Below are 20,965 nucleotides of genomic sequence, written 5' to 3' on the forward strand. Positions count from 1 at the left end.
TATTCTATGATGGATGATGTACCTTGTTGAGTATTTCGAATCTTGGATCAAATTTCAAAGCTTTATGATATATTCTCAAGATCCGAATACATTTCTTTTATTGCATCCCACACTTCTTTCGCCATTTTGTAGAACAGATACAAGCGCCCAATCTTTTGATTCATTAAGGTAATCAACCACACCATTACAATTGAATTCTCTACTTCCCACTACAATTGAATCCTGTCAAATATCCCATTTTTCCTCTACCCTTAATCATAAATAAGACCGATTGATATCACTCTCTGAAATTACTCACGTTCAATTTGTGTGAGGAGATTTGGATTAAGGGGTTTTCGAGGTGATTGGGTATGATGGATAATTGAGGGTTAGAGACAATCAGAATCCTAGATGATTCTGCTATAGGCGACGTAAGGTTTGCCATTTGGTCAGCAACAGTTGTTGATGACATTTACGCCTATGGTAGGACCGGCTCTAATACGATAAAACCAGTGAAGGAGAAAACAATATTTCTTCTCTCCATAATCATCATTGAATTAATAACTTCTTATAGCAAATTACAATAACTAATTCTCCTATGTTTGAAACTTAAGCCTTTACAAAATAAGAAAATCTGAGAAAAAAGTAAAAGAAATCATAGAGTCTCATGACATAAGGAAACTGGAAAATAAAAAAAGAAACTACAACTAATATTAACTAACAAATGATCTCGTAATTGCAAGATTTCTATTTCGGTTTTCCCACACATATTACTATTAATATATATTAAAAATTTTTTAAAATTAATTTAAAGTGAAATATGTATTAATTTTTTAATACCGCTTATAAAATTTAAAAAAAAAATTGAATATCATATAAAAAATGAACTCTTGTTAATTATATAAATGAAAAAAAAATGTTTAATTATACTTATTTATTTATTTATTATTCAAGAAAATGCAAAGAAAAAATTAAAATAAAAAATAACTAAAAGAAAAGATCTTCCGAGTCCAACTCCCTATAAAAACCCACCTAATCCCATATATCAAGTTTGTTAAAAAAAAAAAAACGGTTTGTTTTCCTTTCTGCTGTTTGCTTTCTCTACCAAACCCGAAAAGAAAGAAAAACCATTTCCCTCTCTTTCCTTTCTTTTTCCCTCCATGGAAAACAAAGATGGCTTTTTAGAAACAAGCAAAGCTGAAAGATCAATGTGGTTGATGAAATGCCCTGGCGTAGTTTCACGCTCTCTCAAAACCCCTCAACTCTCTTCTTCTTCTTCTTCTCAAGCTGTTGCCAAAGTTATTCTTTCAATCGACCCTCTTGTTTCCAATGACTCTTCTTCTACTCAGGTCTCCTTTTTCTAAAAGAAACCCATTTTTTATTTTTTTATTTTTTATGTTTTCCATCGCTGTGATTTATTGGGTTTGTTTTAACTTTCTTTACATGCTTTTGTTTTTCCTTATTGGGTGTTCTTTCTATTGTTTCTTTTATCTTATTTGATTTTCTGGGATTTATTTTTTATCAGGGTTAATTTTAAAAGTTTCAAGGATATTTTGGTGTTTTGGGTTTGTTGCATTGCGTGCATTCTTTTTTTTTTTCTTAGTGGGTATTTGATTTTTTAAAGATTTTTTAATTATGGTTTAATGGAGTTTTAAAGCTGTGAACTTTGGTATATCCATGTTTCTTTTTCTTTCCTTGGGTAATAAAATATAAATAAAGTAAGAAATCTTGTTGGGTATGATGAAAGTTTTGAAATTTTACTAATGTTTTTATTTTTAATCTTTTAGCAATGTCTTCAGCAAATTTGATTCTTTTTTTGTTACTTTTTGGATTTGGTAGGGTTGAGTTTTATTTCCATTCATTAGAAATTGCTTGCATGCAGAGTTTGTGAATTAATAGAGGTGAATTCTTATTCTGTGATAATTCTGATGTTTATATGAAAGAATGAATCTTATTTTTTGGTTCCATTGGCTAATACTTTGAGTGTAGGTTGTTTTATTTGCCATTGATGTTTTAGAGAAAGGCTTGATGGGAATGACAGTAGTCATAGTAATTAAGTTGGTTGAAGCCATAATATTAGAAGGAAGTTATGGCAGTCACTGTCAATGAAAGTTAGCTGAAATCATAATTGGTTTCAAAAGTGGGTGAAGGATCTTAGCAATGATTTTAGAGACGTGTAATGATTGAGATCTTGGACAAAATCATGAGGAATTACAACAAAAGGCTTAGCCCTCAAGTCTTTGGATTTTTTTTTAAATGAAGTTGCATAACTTTTCGATTTCGTTTTGGCAAGAAATTTACGAAGCTAATATGCATAGACATTTGTACAGCTCCAGAGATTTTCTTTTTCTGCACTATTTCAAGCATCATGTGAGGGGTTTATGTCTGTTATTATAGCATGCATTTGTTTCTTGCCAAATCTTTTTAGTTTCTTTTCTGTTAATTGTTGCCCCCCCTTTTTTTTTTTTTGAGTTCTTAAATTTTTGGGTTCTCGATTTCCATGGTATTTTTGGCCTTGGTTTATCATTACTTATAGTTTCTTAATTATTTTGTTTTACTTCAGAAAAAAAAAATCTTTATTGGATCAAGTATGGAATTTTACTTACCTTGGCTAAGAAGTTAATTGAAGTCATAGCCAATTATGGAGGGTCTTAATCACAGTGATTAAATTTGGCTTTTGCCCTTTTAGTCGTAGCATTGCCTGCGATCAAATGGGGCATGAATCACTTAACAAAAATAAGTTTTGTTCTCAGCAGTCATAGAACTATAGCGAATCACCAAAATTAATTTAGGAAGGATTTTGTGAATGGAATTAGGTAGCTCTTGTATTTACTGTTGCCAGGTTTTTCATTCTTTCAGGTGCCTCTATTTTCTATTACATTATTTTACTTGCACGCCCCACATTATCTGCTATTACGTTTAACTTGTCCATATACCTATGTTGTTTTCTTCTGTTGTGCATAACTTGTTAATCAATTCTGACAGATTGAGTTTTCCTCCCATGTTCTTTCTTTTTGAAGTTAGCAGAGCAGGGGTGGGATTATGGTTTTTTTCTGAGAATAATAATGCTTTTGTTGCCTTCTGTCTTATGTAAGTTGTTTCCTGAACCTCAGTTTATGATGGAATTGGTTGGCACAGAAACTGGAGATGTACCCAAACGCTATTCCATGGACATGACTAAAGACTTTGTTCCAATGTCTGTGTTTTCCGAGACATCCCAAGGTAAGTATATGTCATTCCAGGAAACACTGGTGTTAATACTTCACTCTGGCATGGATAAAGTGCTTCTACAAGTAAGGCATTTACTTGATATTCATCTCTGAGATATTTCTGATCTAGTTTTGCTCCGTACTCTTTGCATGAAAATTAGGGATATTTTAATTCTTATGTTATTAACAGGTAAAATTGTAGTGCTATGATGTGTCTTCTTTCCAGTTGTTAAAGTAGGCTGCGGCCTGTAAGGGTAAATGTGAAATCCTAACATAGTTTACAGTTTACTTTGGGGGAGGGGCCTCCAATGTCCAATTTCTTCAAAGAGGATAAAACAAAGGGCAGCTATCCAGAAACCATTGTCCTTGACACAAACTCGAATGTCAAATGTTGGATGTATTGACCGGCAACTTTGTGATGCCAACTCATCACACTTTCCAACTAAGAAGGATTATTCTAAATTATTTCTATTATATCTCAGTAATGTTAAAAGAACAATCTGACTGGACTTTTGATGTACTGATCATACATAGAATCTGGGTGATACACCATTCTATTGGCTTATTAGAAGCGTAGATGTTGAAACTGTGTCATACTATTAATTCTTTTGACATCTGAATTAAGGTTGATTCGAACGAGAAACCTGAATATATACAGGTCCAAGTTGCTAGTTTGAGACACTTCTATCTTAAAATATTATTTATGCACGCTTATGTTAATAATTACCGTAACTGAAAATCTTTTGAATCATTAACGGATCATAGGTTGGATCTGTTCATACACAGAACTTGTGCATGAAAAGCTGGTCAATAATTTACTGCTACTCCAGTAGCAGTAATTTTATGATTAGTGCAGTAAACAAATTTAGAATTTTATATTATTAACTGAGGATGGAGATTCAATTATTGAGAAACATTGTTGCTCCCATTTTTATGAAATTAGTCTTGTCTTGCAGGAAAGCTTTCAGTTGAGGGAAAAATAATAAACAAGTTTGACATGAGACCTCATGATGAAAACATTGAGAACTATGGGAAACTCTGCCGTGAACGGACAAACAAATCTATGAACAAATCCAGACAGATACAGGTCCTGTAATTGATTTGTATATTTGTGTCCATACTTCCTATATGGTATTTTTGGCTTCAATTTCCCCCACATTCTACATTCCTTTACCTTTCCTTTTTCTTTTCCTCAAATTTTCCCCTTATTCTACATTTCAGGTTATTGATAATGACAATGGGACTCACATGAGGCCTATGCCAGGGATGATTATTGCTGCTGTATTCAATGTACATATGACTACTTTCTTTTCTTGTAAAATTTTCTCAAAGTAAATATTTTGTTTTTCACCGATTTCTTTTCCTGGGAACCGTGCTTCCATTTGCTCTCATATATGCAATCAGAATATTATTTATAGTCTGTCCACCATTTTTATGAGGAGAGCTGATGTTTTTGCAATAGGAAAAGAAGAAGGCTCCCACCAAGACATCAGATACTAAAAGAACAAGAAGGGATCGTGGAGAGATGGAAGATATTATGTTTAAGCTCTTTGAAAGGCAACCGAATTGGACTTTAAGACAACTGATTCAAGAGACAGACCAGCCTGAAGTATGTTTCTTAATCAAGTATTCCTACTTAATGCTTAAATGGTAACTTTTAGAACCCTAATGCTATTGACTTGCCTATCAATGAATACTAGATAAGCTTGTTTTTTAAATTAAAAAGGGTTTGGACTAATGGTTCAGAAGATATTTTGATTAAAAAATTGGTGATAAAGGCATTATATTAGAGATGAATATAGTCTAGGGTAGGTGATTCTAGCAGGGTAGAGAACATTCTAGTGTTTAAGTCCTCTGATTGAGAAAATGCTGATTAATAACACCTATGTATATACTCAAAGAGAAAAAAAGATCACATCAATGAGGTATGGTTAGCCCCGGAAAAAGAGCAGAAAAGTGAAAACATCAAATAAGGGAAACAATATCATCAGACTTTGTAAAATAAAGGTGATTTCAATAGATTAAGATTTAAGATTTAATGCACAGAATTTTTTATAGGATCATATACATATCCGAGGTTCTAGACATTTGGAAGGCACAAGTGCTATGAACTTATTTCTTGAAATTGTTTAAGATATGTGCTACTGCAAACTTCAGGGCATGACATATTTTCTTCCACTAATTATGGTAATTGAAAGATGAATTGTTATTGACATGAAGCATTAACGAAGGCATAGTTTTGATCTTTGTTGGCTATACAAACTATCTATTGCTTATTATCGCCTCTGAGCCAAAAATTAACGGTTTTCTGATTCTTCTTTTGGACTTTCTCTCTGTCTGAAGCAATTTCTGAAAGATATACTTAAAGATCTGTGTATGTACAACAACAAAGGAGCTAATCAAGGATCATATGAGCTGAAGCCTGAATACAAGAAAGCAACCGACAACACTAACATTTGAGTAAGTTCACAATGCTGATCAGCTACTTTAGAAAGAGTATCATCAGCTGATATTAATTTTCTTTTTGCTTGTTCTTAAACTACTTCCTTGATGCCTTTTTTTTTTCAAACAGAAGTCGGACTTATTATCCAATTCTTCAAGGAAAGTGAAGGATCAAGAAATAACCAAAGAACATTTGATTCTCCTTTTTATTATATGGTTTCCACAGAGCAAGTAAATGATGCCATTTTTGTCATTTCCCAACTTGGCTCAAGCATCTTGGAGTTGCATTTGCAGTTTGGAATTTATCTTTGTCATGACATCATTGATTTGTTCTTAGTTTTTTTGTTTTTTTTGTTTTATGATTTCATTCAGGTAAATATGCCAATTTTCTTTTATTTCCATGCTGCTCTTTTCACATGATTTGAGGATAACTGAAGAATGAAGTAGCAAATTCATTATCAACTATTAGGTTTAATGATGAATAAACAATTTCTTCACTTCAACAGCTGGTTTCTAATTTTCTCAACCTCATATTAAAAAAAGATGTTAATGTTATTTATTATATAGCTACGTTTTATTAGTGTTGCATTAAGAGCTTTGAAAATTAGAGAGCTTTTGTCTAGTCTTCTTTATTTTCCTTCCAAGAAAACTTTCTGCTTTATTATTATCAACTAGTGGTTGTTAGTTTGATGGTATTAAATTTTGTTTTAAAATTAAAAATATCAAATTTAAACTTTAATTGTCGTCCATTTAAAAAAAGAATCTTAATATAGTTCATATAGTTTATTATTTATTTAATTTTATATTATATATATTATATTAATAAAATTATTATATAATATTTTAATTTAAGATATCAATAATATTTATATATAATTAAATATTTAAAAATATTATGTTAAATTAAAATTATTAAATTAATTTCGAACCAATTGACTCTATCCAAACCTATCCAATCCTTTGCTATCACTAGATAATATCACTTTTAAATTGAGAAAAAATAATTAAAAAATGGAAAAAAAAAAGTCTTCAACATAAAAATGCACCAAGCTCTTCATTTTCCTACCCCTTTATAAAACAAATGGAAAAAAAAAATTATGTACAATTATTTAAAGAAAAATGTGATTCATGCGTAAGATTTTTTTATTTATAAAAAAATATGGGTTTTAAAGCGCCAAAGTCAAATCTCTCCGCTTCTCAACATATATAAAAGACTTTTAGAATTTTTTTCTTTAGATAATTAAAATTATTATTTTTAAATTTAAAATAATTTTAAAAAGAGTTTGGATGAATATAATTCAAAAATGAAAGATTTATACATAAGTGAATATATTTATCAAATTTAATAATTTACCGATTTTTCTCTTTTTTTAAAATAATTCGTAAAAAGTAAAGGTGTTTTATAAATTAATAATAATTTACCAAACATTTGATTCGACTTTCTTTATTTTTACCGTAATAATAATTCATAAATAAATTTCCACTTCCAAACTATGGCGGCCACGCGCAAACGTTGACCAGATCCTTTGTCCCAACGGGAGTGTGCTCACCACGGCGTCGTTTCTTCTTCCTCCCTAGCTTTTTCTCGTCACAAATTATTTTTTTTATTTTTTTATTGCAGCTAAAAAATTAATAACAATTCGTCTTCTTGTTTTCCATTTTCCAGCCATCGCCACCTAACTTTCTCTTTCTCTCTCCTTTAATTCCTTTCTTTGTTTCCATTCTTTTCATTTCTCTCCCAGAGACTCTTAATTTTTTTGTTCTTTCGTTTCTTTCTTTGATCGTTGCTAGCTGCTAAGAGGTAAGATTGCTTTGGGGTTTTTTCCTGGGTTTTTTTTCGTAGATTTTTCATAATTTCTTTGCTTGTAATACCCTTTTTAGATTCCTATTGATTTCAATCGCTTTATCTTTTCAAATTCTATGATGCGTTTGTTTTAAATTTTTGGTTTTCTTGGCTTTGATGGGATTGATCTTTTTTTTTCACGCTTTCTACTGTTTTTATTTTTTTTTGGGGGGTTGAAATTTTTTGGGATTGAGTTTTTTTTTTTTTTTGGGTTTTATATTTGAAATTCTAACAGTTTAGCCGTTTTGTATGAAGGATCTGTAAGTAATCAGGGCTTTTTGTAGTAATTTCTAGTTTTTTACAGGAAATTCATGGTTTTTATTGAAATATATTGATTTACTTAATGCCTCTTTTAATGTGATTTTTGAGATTTCAATTATATACTTTACTGGTAATTATTCAGTTACTGCTTTTTAATGGCTCTTTGGTCTACATGGAAATTATTTTATTAAAATTCTAGTCTTTGAAAGAGCAATTAGACAATCTGCTTTTTAAAACCTTCAATTTTTCGTTTATTATCCATCGCTTTGACTTAAAACATTTTTTTTCTTTTGTTTTGGACTGCTTTAATTTCATCAACATGTTTGACTTATTTTGTGATCAACTGATACTGGTTTTTTATGTGGGTGGTTGTTTATGGTTCTGATTTATGAGTATATGCATGGTTCTTTTAATATTATCTATGTCTTCTAGAATCTTACTTGGACTTTGTTGAAGAGGAATTGAAGTCGTTAAGATACATTGCTTGTGTTTTTATGATATTTAGTTGTTTTCGGATTATTGGCATTGACTATTGATTTACTTAGAGTTTGATCATTTTTATGTTTGATTGTTAACTTGTTGATGTTTGGTTTAATATTTGGTGATATGCGTCATCTTACTCTTGCCTCTTTAAGATTTTGTTAAACAATTTTATGTTTTTATGCAGGTTACATCAAAATGGATTATTTCTTCAGGGGTCTAAATGAGGATTCAGCATCTTCCCAAATGGACATCCTTAGATGTCCATTTTTGAGAAACATTAATGAGCCAACTAACTTTTCCTTCTCATCCGCGTTGCCTTTCCCCATGCCGGTAAGATGTTGCGTCTGTCATTAGCAATTGAGCATTATGCTTCTTGCATCATGTGTTTTTATTGAAATTTTCATTGGGTTTTCACTCCCCCGCCTCAGGTCCGAGGAGCCAAAGGTCCAATATTTGAAGATGGACCCAATTTCGACATGGCATTCAGGCTTTTCCATGGACGTGATGGAGTAGTTCCTCTATCTGAACGATCTTCCTTGCGTACTGAGAAAGCAGAGCCTGAAACCGCCCCACCCAAGTTCAATCCTTTGGCTGCCAAGGCAGCCACCATTAGTCTCTCATCCTTTGGACCAGGAGGGCCTTTCAGTTTTGATGCATTTTCCAACAAGTGGAACAATCAGAAAGGAAAATCAAAACCATCCAAGAAAGAGTCTTCTTCAAAGGTAATTGAACGCCTGATTATGGACTGTATCCATTTATTTTCTGAATGTTGTTTGGACTTCTGACCTCTGTTTTTAAAATTGGAACAATCATCAAATATCTTAAAGATTTTGGATTATTATTTTGAAACTTTATTTTGTTGACATCTTTTTATGCTGATGTTTTAGGGAGGAAATTTCAATCACGAAGCATTGGGCAATGAATGGCTGCAAAATGGGAACTGTCCAATTGCTAAGTCGTATAGGGCAGTTAGCGGTGTTTTGCCACTTGTTGCGAAGGTTTTCCAGCCACCTCCTGGGATGAAATTCAGGTGCCCACCTGCAGTGGTTGCAGCTCGGGCAGCACTAGCACAAACTGCTTTTGCCAAGAATCTCCGCCCTCATTCCGTGCCCACAAAAGTACTGGTGATTGGGATGTTAGGCATGGCAGCAAATGTTCCTTTAGGTATATGGAGGGAACACACTGAAAAATTCTCACCATCTTGGTTTGTGGCCATCCATGCAGCTGTTCCATTCATAGCGATGCTTAGGAAATCTGTCTTGATGCCTAAGACAGCCATGGCATTTACCATTGCAGCATCTATATTAGGACAGGTTATCGGCTCTAGGGCAGAACGATATCGAATGAAGGCAGTAGCAGCAAAACGATTAGACATCAAGGAATCCTCTGTTTCTGTTGGTGATGCAAATCAGTTGGAAGTTATTGCTGTTAAAAATGGCTATTGCGGTAAAGATGTTGAATGGGATCCAGTTTCTCTTCAGGTGGCAAGGCCTTCTTCATCGACAGACGTGTTTTGTTAATTCTAATCTCCTTATTGTAAGTTAAGCGACTGCCATTTCTGCATACAGTAATTCGTTGTGTTTTAAACTAAAGTTCCCAGTTGTTCTATGTTTTGTTGTGTTCTTTTCTTGTACCAGTCATGTTTCGGCAAAAAAAATCATGGAGAGAATAAAATATGCAGAAAGAGAAATTTCCTTCTTGTTTTCCTTTTTCTTTTGATAACTAAATGGAACTGTTCAAGCATGTTTTGCTGGCTGAAACCTTTGGTTTCAAAATATTGACTTGGTAAACAGAGACAAAGTGTTAACCTTCCATGGATGTAGATTTCACTAAGGCTGGCTGCTGGCGGCCAAGGTCTTTGCATTTTTGTTGATACTTTCATTTTTAAATTTTCAATTGCTTTTTCTTTGAGATTTATCTGTTTTTTACATGGATTATTATATAATACACCAAAGATTCAACAAAATTTGTTTTTATTTATATTTTTAAGATACTCTTTTAACTATCTATTAACTTAAAACTTATTAGCTTCATAATAATAATAATGTTAATTTAAAAGCGATTAAGAACTAATGTGTTATCATATTATGGGTCAATATTTAATTATCATTATACTTTTAATTTTGTTAATTTAGATATAATTAATAAAATGATGAAATTATAATATTTTATTGAATATTATAATTTTTTCAAAAATCTATAAATTCTCGAATTTATGAAACATTATGAAAATCGTTTGGTAAATTTTTTTTTTGTCAAAGTTATTTTTTAAAATAAATGAAAAACCAAGGACAAAATAAAAATATTTACCTGCTCGAACCTAAATTAACTTCTTTACCGGCCCATCTGAGACCCCAATTAAGCAAAACATGTTCCCAAACCTTGAAGAAAGAAGCAGAACAAAATCCGAGAGAACCTTTCAAAACAAGACAAGAACATCAAACAATTCGCCAACTCAGTCTCTGATTTTTGGGTTACCTAGGCCCCAACTCAACGACCGACGTATTATTTTACAACGATGTCGTTGCGCCATCCGATTTGGCAAGAACGAACAAGACCAACGAAATTAACAAAATGAGCATTATGCACTTGTCAAATTTGGGATGGACCCACAGGCCCATTACAAAGACCATATGAGAGAGATGGGAAGGAGGAGGAATATGCTTGAAATTGCCCCCTCCTAAACTTTCACAGATTTTCTGTATTTTCCATCAAATACAACAAATACAAGGCTGCTGCTGGAATATTACAAAGCACCTAAAAATATTTTACCAAAATGACTGCCCCCACCCCTATCATCATTTCATTTAAAAACAAATACTACAAAAAAAAAAAAAAAAAAAAAACTAATATACATTGCGCAGCAAATAAATATTTGCCGCTGGTGAGTCGCTTTCAATTACCTGCCTATGCCCCCCTTAACTCAACATGGCTCTTCTTCCCTGCTGTTGATGCTCCCCACTCTGCCCACCATACTACGTTTTTGTCTACAGGATCTCCTCTCGCTCACAACATTTATTCCAACCATTCCCCTTCGCTGCTGCTGTCATTTTGGGGAATTCCATCAAACCCATTTTGTCATTGCATCTCGAAGATCATTCAAATCCAAAGTAAATGGCGCCACCTTGATACAATCACGGTCCCTGTACACTTTATAATCCACCAGGCTGCGGTTGCTGCTTATTTCCCTTGAAGGGAAAACTGAAACACCATTCCAAGTCTCGCTCACTACTCCTGACATAAATCTGCAATGCCTGCTGCTCCATTTTGTGGTGAGGATGCAGGATAATTAACTAATGCAGCGGGATACTTCGCCACTAAAATAGCAGAGGAAGGTAAAGATGACAAACCAGTTTGTATCCTGTTTCCATCCCAGAAACCATAACTCATTTGGGGAACATTTTCCAGCGCATGATAATTATTTCGGTCAAACTTTGAGAAAGACGTTTTCCCATCAACATTATTATGACCTGTGAACTTCAAACTTGAAGATTTCGAGCTTTGTTTAGGGAAATAGGCTACCTTCTCATCACCTTGGGAACTAGTATTGAGTATCTGACCAAACAGCTTGACATTAGCATTCCTGCAAGGTTTTTCTGTATCTGACAGACTCCGAGAATGGGATTTTGGACAACCATTTGCTTGTTTCAAGTTTGGAACCAGGAGTGGAAGCTCAGCTGCTGATTTTGAACCATTGCACTTCTGAAGATAACAATCTTGAGCCAAATACGGACCAGTAACACCCCTTTTTGAAGTTGAAAGGCTTTTAACTTCAGGAAGCTGACTACGACTGACATCACCATTCATTTGATAACCCCTTAAAATATGGTACGATTCAGCAAGATCCACTAAGGGTTTTCCAGATAAACAATCAGACTCATCTCCGCTAAAAGATTTGTAAGCCTGTTTGTCTTCATTCTCCTGATAATCAAGTGTTGATGACATCCTATCTTGATTGCATATCCTCTCACATTGAAAGGCATCAGCATCATGCAATACAGAATTTTTAGCAGAAGTGTTTCCGTTTGGAAATAATACGACTGAAGGCATTTCAGCAGAATCCAAGTCAAGAGGAGCCTGATGTGGGCCTTTAGTGTTGAAGGTAAAATCTGAACAAGAATTTTTATTAACGGACTCACTAATGATTTTATTTGAATCTAGCCTAGAGATAATTTGACAGCTAGTCCCTGCACTGCATTTTGTATCACGTTCATCCAAACCATTTTTGGACAATGAAGTTTCCTGTGCCTCCAAATCATTTCCAAACCCCTCAGTAGACCAAACAGCATCAGATTTGCACTCAACCACAGCATCTAAACTAGGAAGGCATCGATCAACTGCCTCCTCAACAGATGCTGATACTGCAACAGAAAGACCCTGTTCAGCATTTCTTACAGCATTTAGATTTGCCAACACAACACTTTTCTGATCCTGCACTGACTCAGCCTTGTTGCTATCAACATCCATATCATCACCACCACCTTCAGAAATTGGTTCAGTCCGCCCCACATCAGAAGCCATAGCTTCCACTGCCTCAGAATCTTTATGATCTACTAGCCTACCATTGTTTTCCTCTGATATGTTCAGGTCAGTTTGCAAACTCATTTCCCCTATGGGATTGGGTTCATCCAGATTCATGTTCACAATAGTGGAAGGTATGGAAGGTAAGTCCTCCACTTTAGACCCCAACTTATCACTGTAAACAACAGAGATATCCAGGACACAACCATCTTCCATATCACTCTCACCACCATTGGCATCATCACTTGTGGGAGTTCCCATGTTTCGGGTTCTTGGATGTATCAAGTCCAGTCCAAGGCATTTGCGAGCCTTGCTAAAGAAAACCTTGCATTGATTCCTGGATCTGGTTCCGACATACTGTGAGATCTTTGCAAAATCCTTACCATAAGATGAGACAGCCTGTATAAAGACAGATTTTTCCTCATCTGTCCAATCGGTGGGATCCATTTCCCCACAACTCTCATCTGAACAACTATCATCATCAACATTCTGAGTGACACCAGATGTTGAAGGCCTTTTAACCACAGAAACAACTCTGTGGCACTTCCACTCACGGTGGTAACTCTCCCCAGGGTCGGCAGAACTAGTGATACATGAACTCATTGCCTCTGAAGACAAAGAACCACATATACCTGCTAAAACATCAGCTGCCACAGTTTCTCGATCATTCCCAATAATATCAAAACTTCTTGACCTTTCAGCAATGCTATCATCAACTCGAGATGTTTTAGAATAAAATCGCCCTCCCAAAAAGATCCTACCAGAAGACATCTGCCGATTTCGCACGCCACTTTCTGCATGAGCTGTTATAATTGAAGCTGCACCCAGAACATCAAGGGATGCAGCATTCAGTTCGCGGCTCCACTTTTTCCCTGATGTCAATAAGTAGGTATTCGCAGAAGACTTCCCCTGCTTACTCAGATCAAGCTTCTTTTTTGTTTTCTCAAAACATTCAGACTTGTGGTTTTTGTAATAGAACTCGACACAGTCTGCAGTCATCTTCTGATCAAGAAACGAGGCAATTTTTCTGAAGTCCTTTCCAAAGGCAGCCAACTTATCCAAAAAAATTTCCTTCTCTTCTGATGTCCAAGGGTTGATCAAAGCTCTTTCCTTCTCAATGGCACATGGATCTTCAACCAACCCGTTACTAGAGATAAACCTTGAAACCTTCTTCTCTTTCTCATCCAAAAATAATGCTGGCATCTTCAAAGCATGCCTGTAAAGCCTGACATGGGAATCTAGACGCAGTTTGCTACCAAAATTAATTATCTCAGAGCTAGGTTCCAGGATCAGATTTCCTGCTGCAAAAACAACCCAAAAAGTAATTATATGCATCGCTACTGATAAATGCTAAGTCCCTCAAATAAACAATCTTCTATTTAAAAAAAAAAATCTTCTAGAAAAGAAAAACAAACAGAAACTTAAAGAAAACAGAAAATATAATTGATTAGTGGAGCACATATCAGCAGCACTAATTAAAGGCAAATCCAAATCAAATGTGACCCACTTATTACATTCACTTGGAATAAACCAAAAAAAAAAAATACTATAACAGTTGCACTCATTAGGAATAACAATTTGCACGGATGAAAGAATTTAAGTGACAAAACTAACATAGGAGAATAACATACTTCCATGTGTTTTACCAATTTTCACGAGGAAAATTAAAGCCCTCAATCAAATCCCAGTTCAATCAGTAAAACATGCAATCCCAAATTTTGTGCAATTTCATACAATACAATATTTCCTGGAGACCATTTAGAATTTACATCATAGATATCTAATTTGACAATCCAACATTTACAGCATCATACAATTTTGCCAAATCAAATACAATGATCATATCCACCCTAGTAGGATCCAACAGCAAATTCTCCACTGAAAGTCTTGCAAGCAAGCAATCTGTACTACCATCTCATATATAATGCATGAGGCATTGAGGGAGATGGCACCCAACACTACCATTTACCAAATATCAGCTTTAGAGGGGAATGTGGCAGATAAGTTTTAGTAACTTCAAGCCACTATCTAACACCAAAATAACAAATTTCCAAGGAATAATAATTAGACTTTCACAATAAATGCAATGACGTTCACCAACCGAAGGGCAGCATACTGTTACCTTCTATGTATTCCATTATTACCAAATATCCACTAACAGAAAAACAGAATCTCTAATACCATGATTGACTGGCCATTAACAAAAATGTATATCAAAACACCTTGTAACTAAGATAGAAACTGAACTACCTAAAGTGTCAAAAGCTGCATCTTCCACCCATGAACAAAGAAAAGGTTCAGCTAGAACAATCATCTCTTTGCAAGGACCCTAGCATCCACCATGTTAATCTATACAATTCCTTGTCAAATAATGATTATAGAAGTCTTTTTCACATTGATCTTACTGATTACTATTTGATTCAAAATCAACTGACCTCAATTCATCTCTTGAATTGCGTTGATCTACCATAATGTTCTTCAACATCTATTTTCTTGGCTTGAGAGAACTGAACCTAGATTATCCACTTGTCTATATGATTAAAATAACCTAGCTTATAGTCTTCTTCCTTCTTCCATACAAAATTCAACACATCTATAATAACTTCATTTCCATTAGAAATTGAAAAAGATGTAAATTTAAACCCACAGATTAATTTAATAAAAATTAATCCTCAACATTTTACCTTAATTGAATTCAACTTGACAAATGATCAAAAGATAAAAGGAAAGAGGAAACAAATGAAGTGTAACATACTTAGATTAAAGTAAGGTCATTCAACCACATTCAAAATCACAACAGAACTGGCAACACTTAGAAACTATTCTAAAGCAGGAGGCTCAAATAAATTACCAGGAGAAGCAACTCGAGAACTAATGGAAGACCGATGCTTCTGGTAGCCGACATGTGCTGGACGTAAACTCAATTCATACTTCTTCTGAGACTTTGCACGGTATTTTCTCATTGAAAGCAAACGCATATCTTCCTTCCACATGTGATGAAATGCTTTAAACTTAAGTGTCAAAACTCTTTCTTTAAATCTTAAGTACCTTTTTCGCATTGCAATTTTTTCCCTGATAGAAGAATCAGTCTGCCAGCATGCAACATTGGCAATTTCAGAAATCTCAATGCTACACCGATCTTTTGGCAATAGGTTATCAAATACTTTGGAAGCTCCATTAGCCAATTCCTTGTTAGCGGCCAATATTATATCGTATATTAAATTCTCTCCACCAGAATCAGAGTTGGAAGATTCTGGAACATGCGCGTCATTATCAATCTCCTTCAGCACACTGCCTTCCCCAGAAATGGGTGCAACGGTCCCATCGTTACTTGAACCAGTAGATAAAATCACCTCCATTGTTGTCAATTGAACAGCACCCAAATTACCAGAACATTCATCAAACTTCACAAAATCAGATGGAGAAACTGCTTTCTCCAATGTCAATGGTTCCCCATATTTAGATGAAACCGTTCCAGGACTATCAAAATCCCCATCTTTTATATCAGCATTAACTTCAACCAGTAACCCATTACAAACAGGCAGCTTCTCAAGAGCATCACCACATGTATCAATTTTCAAGGGGGCAGGTTGAGGGATCATACTGGATACAGCCTCCTGTTCCTCACAGGCTTTTCCATTTTCCTCAACAGGAAGAGAACTGGAAATTGCTGGGCATGGACATCTGCTTCCAGAGTCACCTTTCAACAACTTAAGTTCATTTTCAAGTGAATCAATTTCAGATTCAGTCATCTCCAATGCCTTCAAAACATCACCTTTCCATAGCAGCAACTTACTTATTGGAGTAGAGCGAACAAAACTCGAATCCACTGTAGTAGGATCATCAGATTGAAACAAATCAACAAGTGAAGAGCCCATATTAATAATTGAGTTGATATCCAATTTCTCTAAATTAAAAGAGGAACCTTCCAGATGATTTTGAGACCCAAGACTCGGAGAACCACATAAATTACTAATATCATTATCAATATCTGCAGCCTTGCCAAATGATTTCTCTTCCACACCTGCAACAACCAGGAACATCTTGGTCATGAATGAGAAAAGCACACTCAACACAATCGATAAGCAAGAAAGCAGATAAAGGGAGACAGGGTATCATTTAACATCCAGCAATTAGACATTTCTGATTAAAAAAGACATTAAAAAAAATTCTAACGTGGAACAAAACAGCTCTAGAATAAGCCAGTCAACAATAAAGCATTCCCAAATGTGCAGAAAACAAAGTTTCTTCTAATACATGGTTACAACATAGTGAATTCAGATTCTCAATTGGGAATAACTAATCTTGCCAGATATTTGACTTTTTCCTCCAAAATAAGGCCCTAGAATTCTACATAGATAGGCTCTACATCGAGAAATGGAACTTAGGAACTGCCAAAAGGAAAGAGCTATCACCCTATAAATACAGTAATGAAATAGAGGTTGTTTTGACGGGGAAGTGAAGAGACAAGAATGTATATGTGCTCAACTAGCGGTTCTCAACGCATGAGAAACCAGCAAATGGTCACGGTAATGACAAGAGTCACATAACAGTCAAACTAAAGCCAGTTAAAGACCATAATAGAAAAGAGTATATAGAATGTAGAATACCAACCCTAGTTCTAAAAAACAATTTTATTGGCCATTTGGGTTTTCTAAAATAATTGTGAATGATATTACACATCAACAATCCTACAAAATTAAAGATATTAAGGTGAGAAAGGAGGGAGAAGCATAGAGTCGGGAACATATAAGCAAACAAGGGGTCATGCTGATAATACAAGTCACAAGACTGTCAAACTATTGCAGGTATATAAAGAGAATAGTAAGAAAAAGCACATAGGTTCTATAATTCCAAGACCGCTTCTATACAATGATCGAGTTCACCAGGCAGGCCTTCAATATTATTGTGAATGATATTATACCTGCTTTAGATGAGTCTGAATAACACTGAATAAATTTATAAGAAAATTCTAAGATCTACCTGGTGAGGAACTACAAGCAACAGACGAGGGAGTTGCAGGAGAAGCACAATCAAAAAATCCAAGGATAGGGCTCTTATCTGCCAAGTTAGAACTCAGAGAATTGTTAGGTTCCATATTACCAACAAAAATTGTAGCTGCATCTCTGTTCATGCTTGTATCAGGGCCTTCAACTTTCTTTTTCTCATATTTAGCCAGACCCTCACCCCATCCAAGGCGTCGCTTCTTTCTTGACTTTATCTCATCAGGAGGTACAGCAGAGGTGACACAGGCTGCTGCATTCCCAGAAGGGGACTGAACAGGGGTCAAATTTTTCTGTTGTAACTCTGGCTTCCCTTCGCCAGAATCTACACCTCCTAAGCTCTTTGAGCTACTTGAATGGCTAAAGCCTGAACCACGTGAAGACAAGCTTCCAGAGCGGCTCCACTTGAGAGGCTTCCAATCCATTGAGCCTATTGAAATTTCTCTCTCACATCTTTGTCCTGTGCCTAACCCATTGACACCACTTTTCTTATTGTCATGCAGGTCTTTTTGAAGTAGATCTGATGCATTTACAAAGTCAGAATTAGTACGAGAAGGGTATGTTAGCATATCATCCACTAGCTTTTTTTCATTATTCACATCAGGAGGCCTCTCAGGGGCGCTTAGGGATCCATTGCTGATTTCCCAAGAATGACCTCTCCAATCTCTCTGGCTACAAGACCCTCTGTTGTTTTCCCTACTGCTGTTTCGACTATATTTCCCATCTCCACGAAAAACTGACTGACTGAAGTTCTCATCATCCAAGATCTTGTCACCTGACCATGATGGCACATATCCTTGACCACCATTTTCTTCAGCAAACAGGTGCCAACTGCCCTGCTTACCATGACCTTCATAAAATATTTAAACAACAAAGGAAAAATCACAAAAAATTAACAAATGCAAGGTATATGTATTCTTCCAAATCCCGGAAAAAAAAAAGGAAATTCAATCAATCTCTTAAATTTTCTCCTCAAGAATAAAAACCCATAGACAAGAATATGTTCCTAGAAAAAAAGATTAAAATTCTCCATTAAATAAATATAGATAAATGTTCTTAAATGAGTCAAACAAAAAGAAAATCAATATTCTTTACCTCCAAAGATCAAAAAAGAAAATAGTAACAGAAAATCCAAAAAATTCATTCCCTCAAAAAGGAAAAATAGGAGAATATAAAAAATTAAAATTTCCCATTTATCAAAGCAAAGTATATGTTCTTCCATAAACCCAATAAAAATGAAAAATCAATATTCCTATCCCTAAAGAAAAGAAAAGAAAAGAAAAACACTAAGCAGAAACAAAAGAACGTTGATTTCTTAAATATAGCAAAACAAGACAAAAAATAACTTGAAAAAGAAAAAGGAAAATTCCCAATTAACTAGAATGAAGATATATACTCTTAAATGAACCAAAAGAAAAGAAGAAATAAATTTTATTCCCAAAAGAAATTAAATCAAAACTTAAAAACCCCACGGATCTAACCAGCCCTTAATACCTACGCAGAAATAAATAAATAAATGAAACCATCCCGCAAAACTCAGGTGGAAACAATCCTAACCTTCAAATAATAAGGATTAAAATAAGAGACTGCGGTGAAACAAAGGGCGTAAAAGGAACGAAAGAACATACCAGGAGGACGACGGACGTCAGCGGATCCCCAGCGAGCAAATTCTCTAAAGGACCCATGCTGATATGACGACATAGACAACGAGTCTCTCCATCGAGCCGTCAACGGCTGCTGAGGCTGCGACTCCGTCCTCTCGTGCCTCCTCTCCTTGTAAAAATCCTTCCGATCCCAAGGCAACGGTTCCGGAGGCATCAAATCGCATTTGGCAGAACTAACCCCAACAAAACACCACCGTTTTTCTTCTATTTCCCAAATTACCAAACCCTAAAAAGCCTAGCCCTTCTTGCCCAACAAAAAAAAAAAAAGGAACACCACTGGTTCTTACTATGGTTTCTCACTTCCAAAATCAAAACGGCACCATCGAGGATATATCTATGGCGCTTTGTAACAGAAACTTACCGAACCGGAACCGGATCCTACTGCGTTGAAACGATGGTGTTGTCCAGCTTCTGAAGAATTTTTCTCCGTCTCAATCGGGAGAATTGAAGAGAAAAAGTGGAACAATGAATTTTCTTGGATTTTCTCGGATTTCTTGGGGTTTCTCTGTCCAATGTTTGTTTGGAAAGAAAATCTGTGGGAGTGATAACGTGAAGCCGATTACGGACAAAGAAAGCCTTGAGAGAGAAAGTGAAGAGAGAGATAGGCATCCGGATATCAACGACGATATTAAACCAAATTTCAATCAACTTTCATGTCCGCTAAAATAAAAAATAATAATTTAAATTAAATATTAGAAAACTTTATTGGATTTGTTTTTATTTTTTACAAAAATAAATTAAAACTTTTTATTTTTTGTAATTGTCATCTTTTTCTATCTTTTGGAAATGGACCCACCCTTTGCGCCCTCATTTATTGCTCCGAAATTGCCCTTGGATTTATCTGGAAATTACGTAGACCAAAGGGGTTCAGTTTTTCACTCTCAATTCTTTTTTCTTCTGACTGATTTGCCCTCGCAGGATTTTTAGAATGACAACACGTACGTGTCATTTTGCTTCAATGCTTTTTTTAATTTTTGAGTCTTGCTTTTTAAAAAATTATCTAATAAATAGAGCATAGTGTTATTACTGATCATATTAAAATATATTTAAAAATTAATAAATTTATAGAATAAGTAAAAATTATTTATTAATATTTTAAAATTTTATTTTAATACATAATTATATTTTATAAAAAATAAATTTCAAAAAATCTTTTATAAGATTAAATATATTTACTTTTTAGATTTTTTAAATTAATTTTTTGTAAAATATTATTACTTGAGTCACTAATATTTATATATTGGTAATTCATGAAATATAAATTAATATATATATATATATTCTCTTGTCCAAAAATAGAATTCAAACCTCATTTTACTTTCATAAAACTTTTTTTCACTCGAATTGTAGGAATGAGGTAAAAAAATTTGTCATAGAGAATGCGTAATTTTTTTTTTTTTGCCTCCCGTGATCAAAGGAGAAAGCATAATATCGGACAGCCAACGTTATCCATTTGAGATTGAATGGCATACATCAATTTGGGATTGTTAGGTGCCCTGTCTTAAAAATCATAAGAATTTACCAAAAAATTAATAAAACTCCAAATTTATCTAAAGCATT

The 20,965-nt window shown here is 34.5% G+C and overlaps 3 protein-coding genes across 10 annotated transcripts; 2 read left to right on the plus strand and 1 right to left on the minus strand.

Annotated features, from left to right (window-relative positions):
• Positions 1-1,022: 1,022 nt before the first annotated feature.
• Positions 1,023-6,029, plus strand: LOC111309841 (uncharacterized). Its single transcript, XM_022908843.2, has 7 exons — positions 1,023-1,328; positions 3,093-3,201; positions 4,145-4,275; positions 4,410-4,478; positions 4,651-4,797; positions 5,532-5,648; positions 5,761-6,029. The coding sequence occupies exons 1-6, from the start codon at positions 1,140-1,142 to the stop codon at positions 5,646-5,648; spliced, it is 762 nt and encodes a 253-aa protein (XP_022764578.2). The 5' UTR covers positions 1,023-1,139; the 3' UTR covers positions 5,761-6,029.
• A 1,103-nt stretch (positions 6,030-7,132) lies between these two features.
• On the plus strand, positions 7,133-9,917 carry LOC111310300 (uncharacterized). Its single transcript, XM_022909613.2, has 4 exons — positions 7,133-7,431; positions 8,402-8,547; positions 8,646-8,939; positions 9,105-9,917. The coding sequence occupies exons 2-4, from the start codon at positions 8,413-8,415 to the stop codon at positions 9,735-9,737; spliced, it is 1,062 nt and encodes a 353-aa protein (XP_022765348.2). The 5' UTR covers positions 7,133-7,431; positions 8,402-8,412; the 3' UTR covers positions 9,738-9,917.
• Positions 9,918-10,783: 866 nt separating this feature from the next.
• Positions 10,784-19,984, minus strand: LOC111310302 (uncharacterized). Of its 8 annotated transcripts, none has more exons than XM_089748423.1 (5): positions 19,767-19,984; positions 19,370-19,646; positions 17,722-18,577; positions 15,590-16,762; positions 10,784-14,039 (listed from the first exon to the last, which is right to left on the minus strand). In XM_089748423.1, the coding sequence occupies exons 2-5, from the start codon at positions 19,424-19,426 to the stop codon at positions 11,446-11,448; spliced, it is 4,680 nt and encodes a 1,559-aa protein (XP_089604549.1). In that variant the 5' UTR covers positions 19,427-19,646; positions 19,767-19,984; the 3' UTR covers positions 10,784-11,445. The 8 variants fall into 8 exon arrangements, with proteins under 8 accessions (XP_089604549.1, XP_089604546.1, XP_089604545.1 ...); XM_089748420.1 differs by having other exon boundaries at positions 10,784-14,036; positions 17,722-18,591; XM_089748419.1 differs by having other exon boundaries at positions 17,722-18,591.
• Between the last annotated feature and the right edge of the window lie 981 nt (positions 19,985-20,965).

This window comes from Durio zibethinus, chromosome 19 (assembly GCF_047325235.1).
Source record: "Durio zibethinus cultivar Kanyao isolate XHJ-2024 chromosome 19, ASM4732523v1, whole genome shotgun sequence".
Taxonomy (NCBI): Eukaryota; Viridiplantae; Streptophyta; class Magnoliopsida; order Malvales; family Malvaceae; genus Durio; species Durio zibethinus.

What these genes read in the sequence shown, in the direction of transcription:
- LOC111310300 (XM_022909613.2), top strand. Translation starts at nt 8,413, where the DNA reads ATGGATTATTTCTTCAGGGGTCTAAATGAGGATTCAGCATCTTCCCAA. An exon ending in CGTTGCCTTTCCCCATGCCG is followed by an intron (nt 8,548 to 8,645) that starts GTAAGATGTTGC and finishes CCCCCGCCTCAG; the next exon opens with GTCCGAGGAGCCAAAGGTCC. An exon ending in AGAAAGAGTCTTCTTCAAAG is followed by an intron (nt 8,940 to 9,104) that starts GTAATTGAACGC and finishes CTGATGTTTTAG; the next exon opens with GGAGGAAATTTCAATCACGA.
- LOC111309841 (XM_022908843.2), top strand. Translation starts at nt 1,140, where the DNA reads ATGGAAAACAAAGATGGCTTTTTAGAAACAAGCAAAGCTGAAAGATCA. An exon ending in ATGACTCTTCTTCTACTCAG is followed by an intron (nt 1,329 to 3,092) that starts GTCTCCTTTTTC and finishes CCTGAACCTCAG; the next exon opens with TTTATGATGGAATTGGTTGG. An exon ending in TTATTGCTGCTGTATTCAAT is followed by an intron (nt 4,479 to 4,650) that starts GTACATATGACT and finishes TTTTTGCAATAG; the next exon opens with GAAAAGAAGAAGGCTCCCAC.
- LOC111310302 (XM_089748419.1), bottom strand. Translation starts at nt 19,559, where the DNA reads ATGCCTCCGGAACCGTTGCCTTGGGATCGGAAGGATTTTTACAAGGAG. An exon ending in TGACGTCCGTCGTCCTCCTG is followed by an intron (nt 18,592 to 19,369) that starts GTATGTTCTTTC and finishes TATTTTATGAAG; the next exon opens with GTCATGGTAAGCAGGGCAGT. An exon ending in TGCTTGTAGTTCCTCACCAG is followed by an intron (nt 16,763 to 17,721) that starts GTAGATCTTAGA and finishes TGGTTGTTGCAG; the next exon opens with GTGTGGAAGAGAAATCATTT.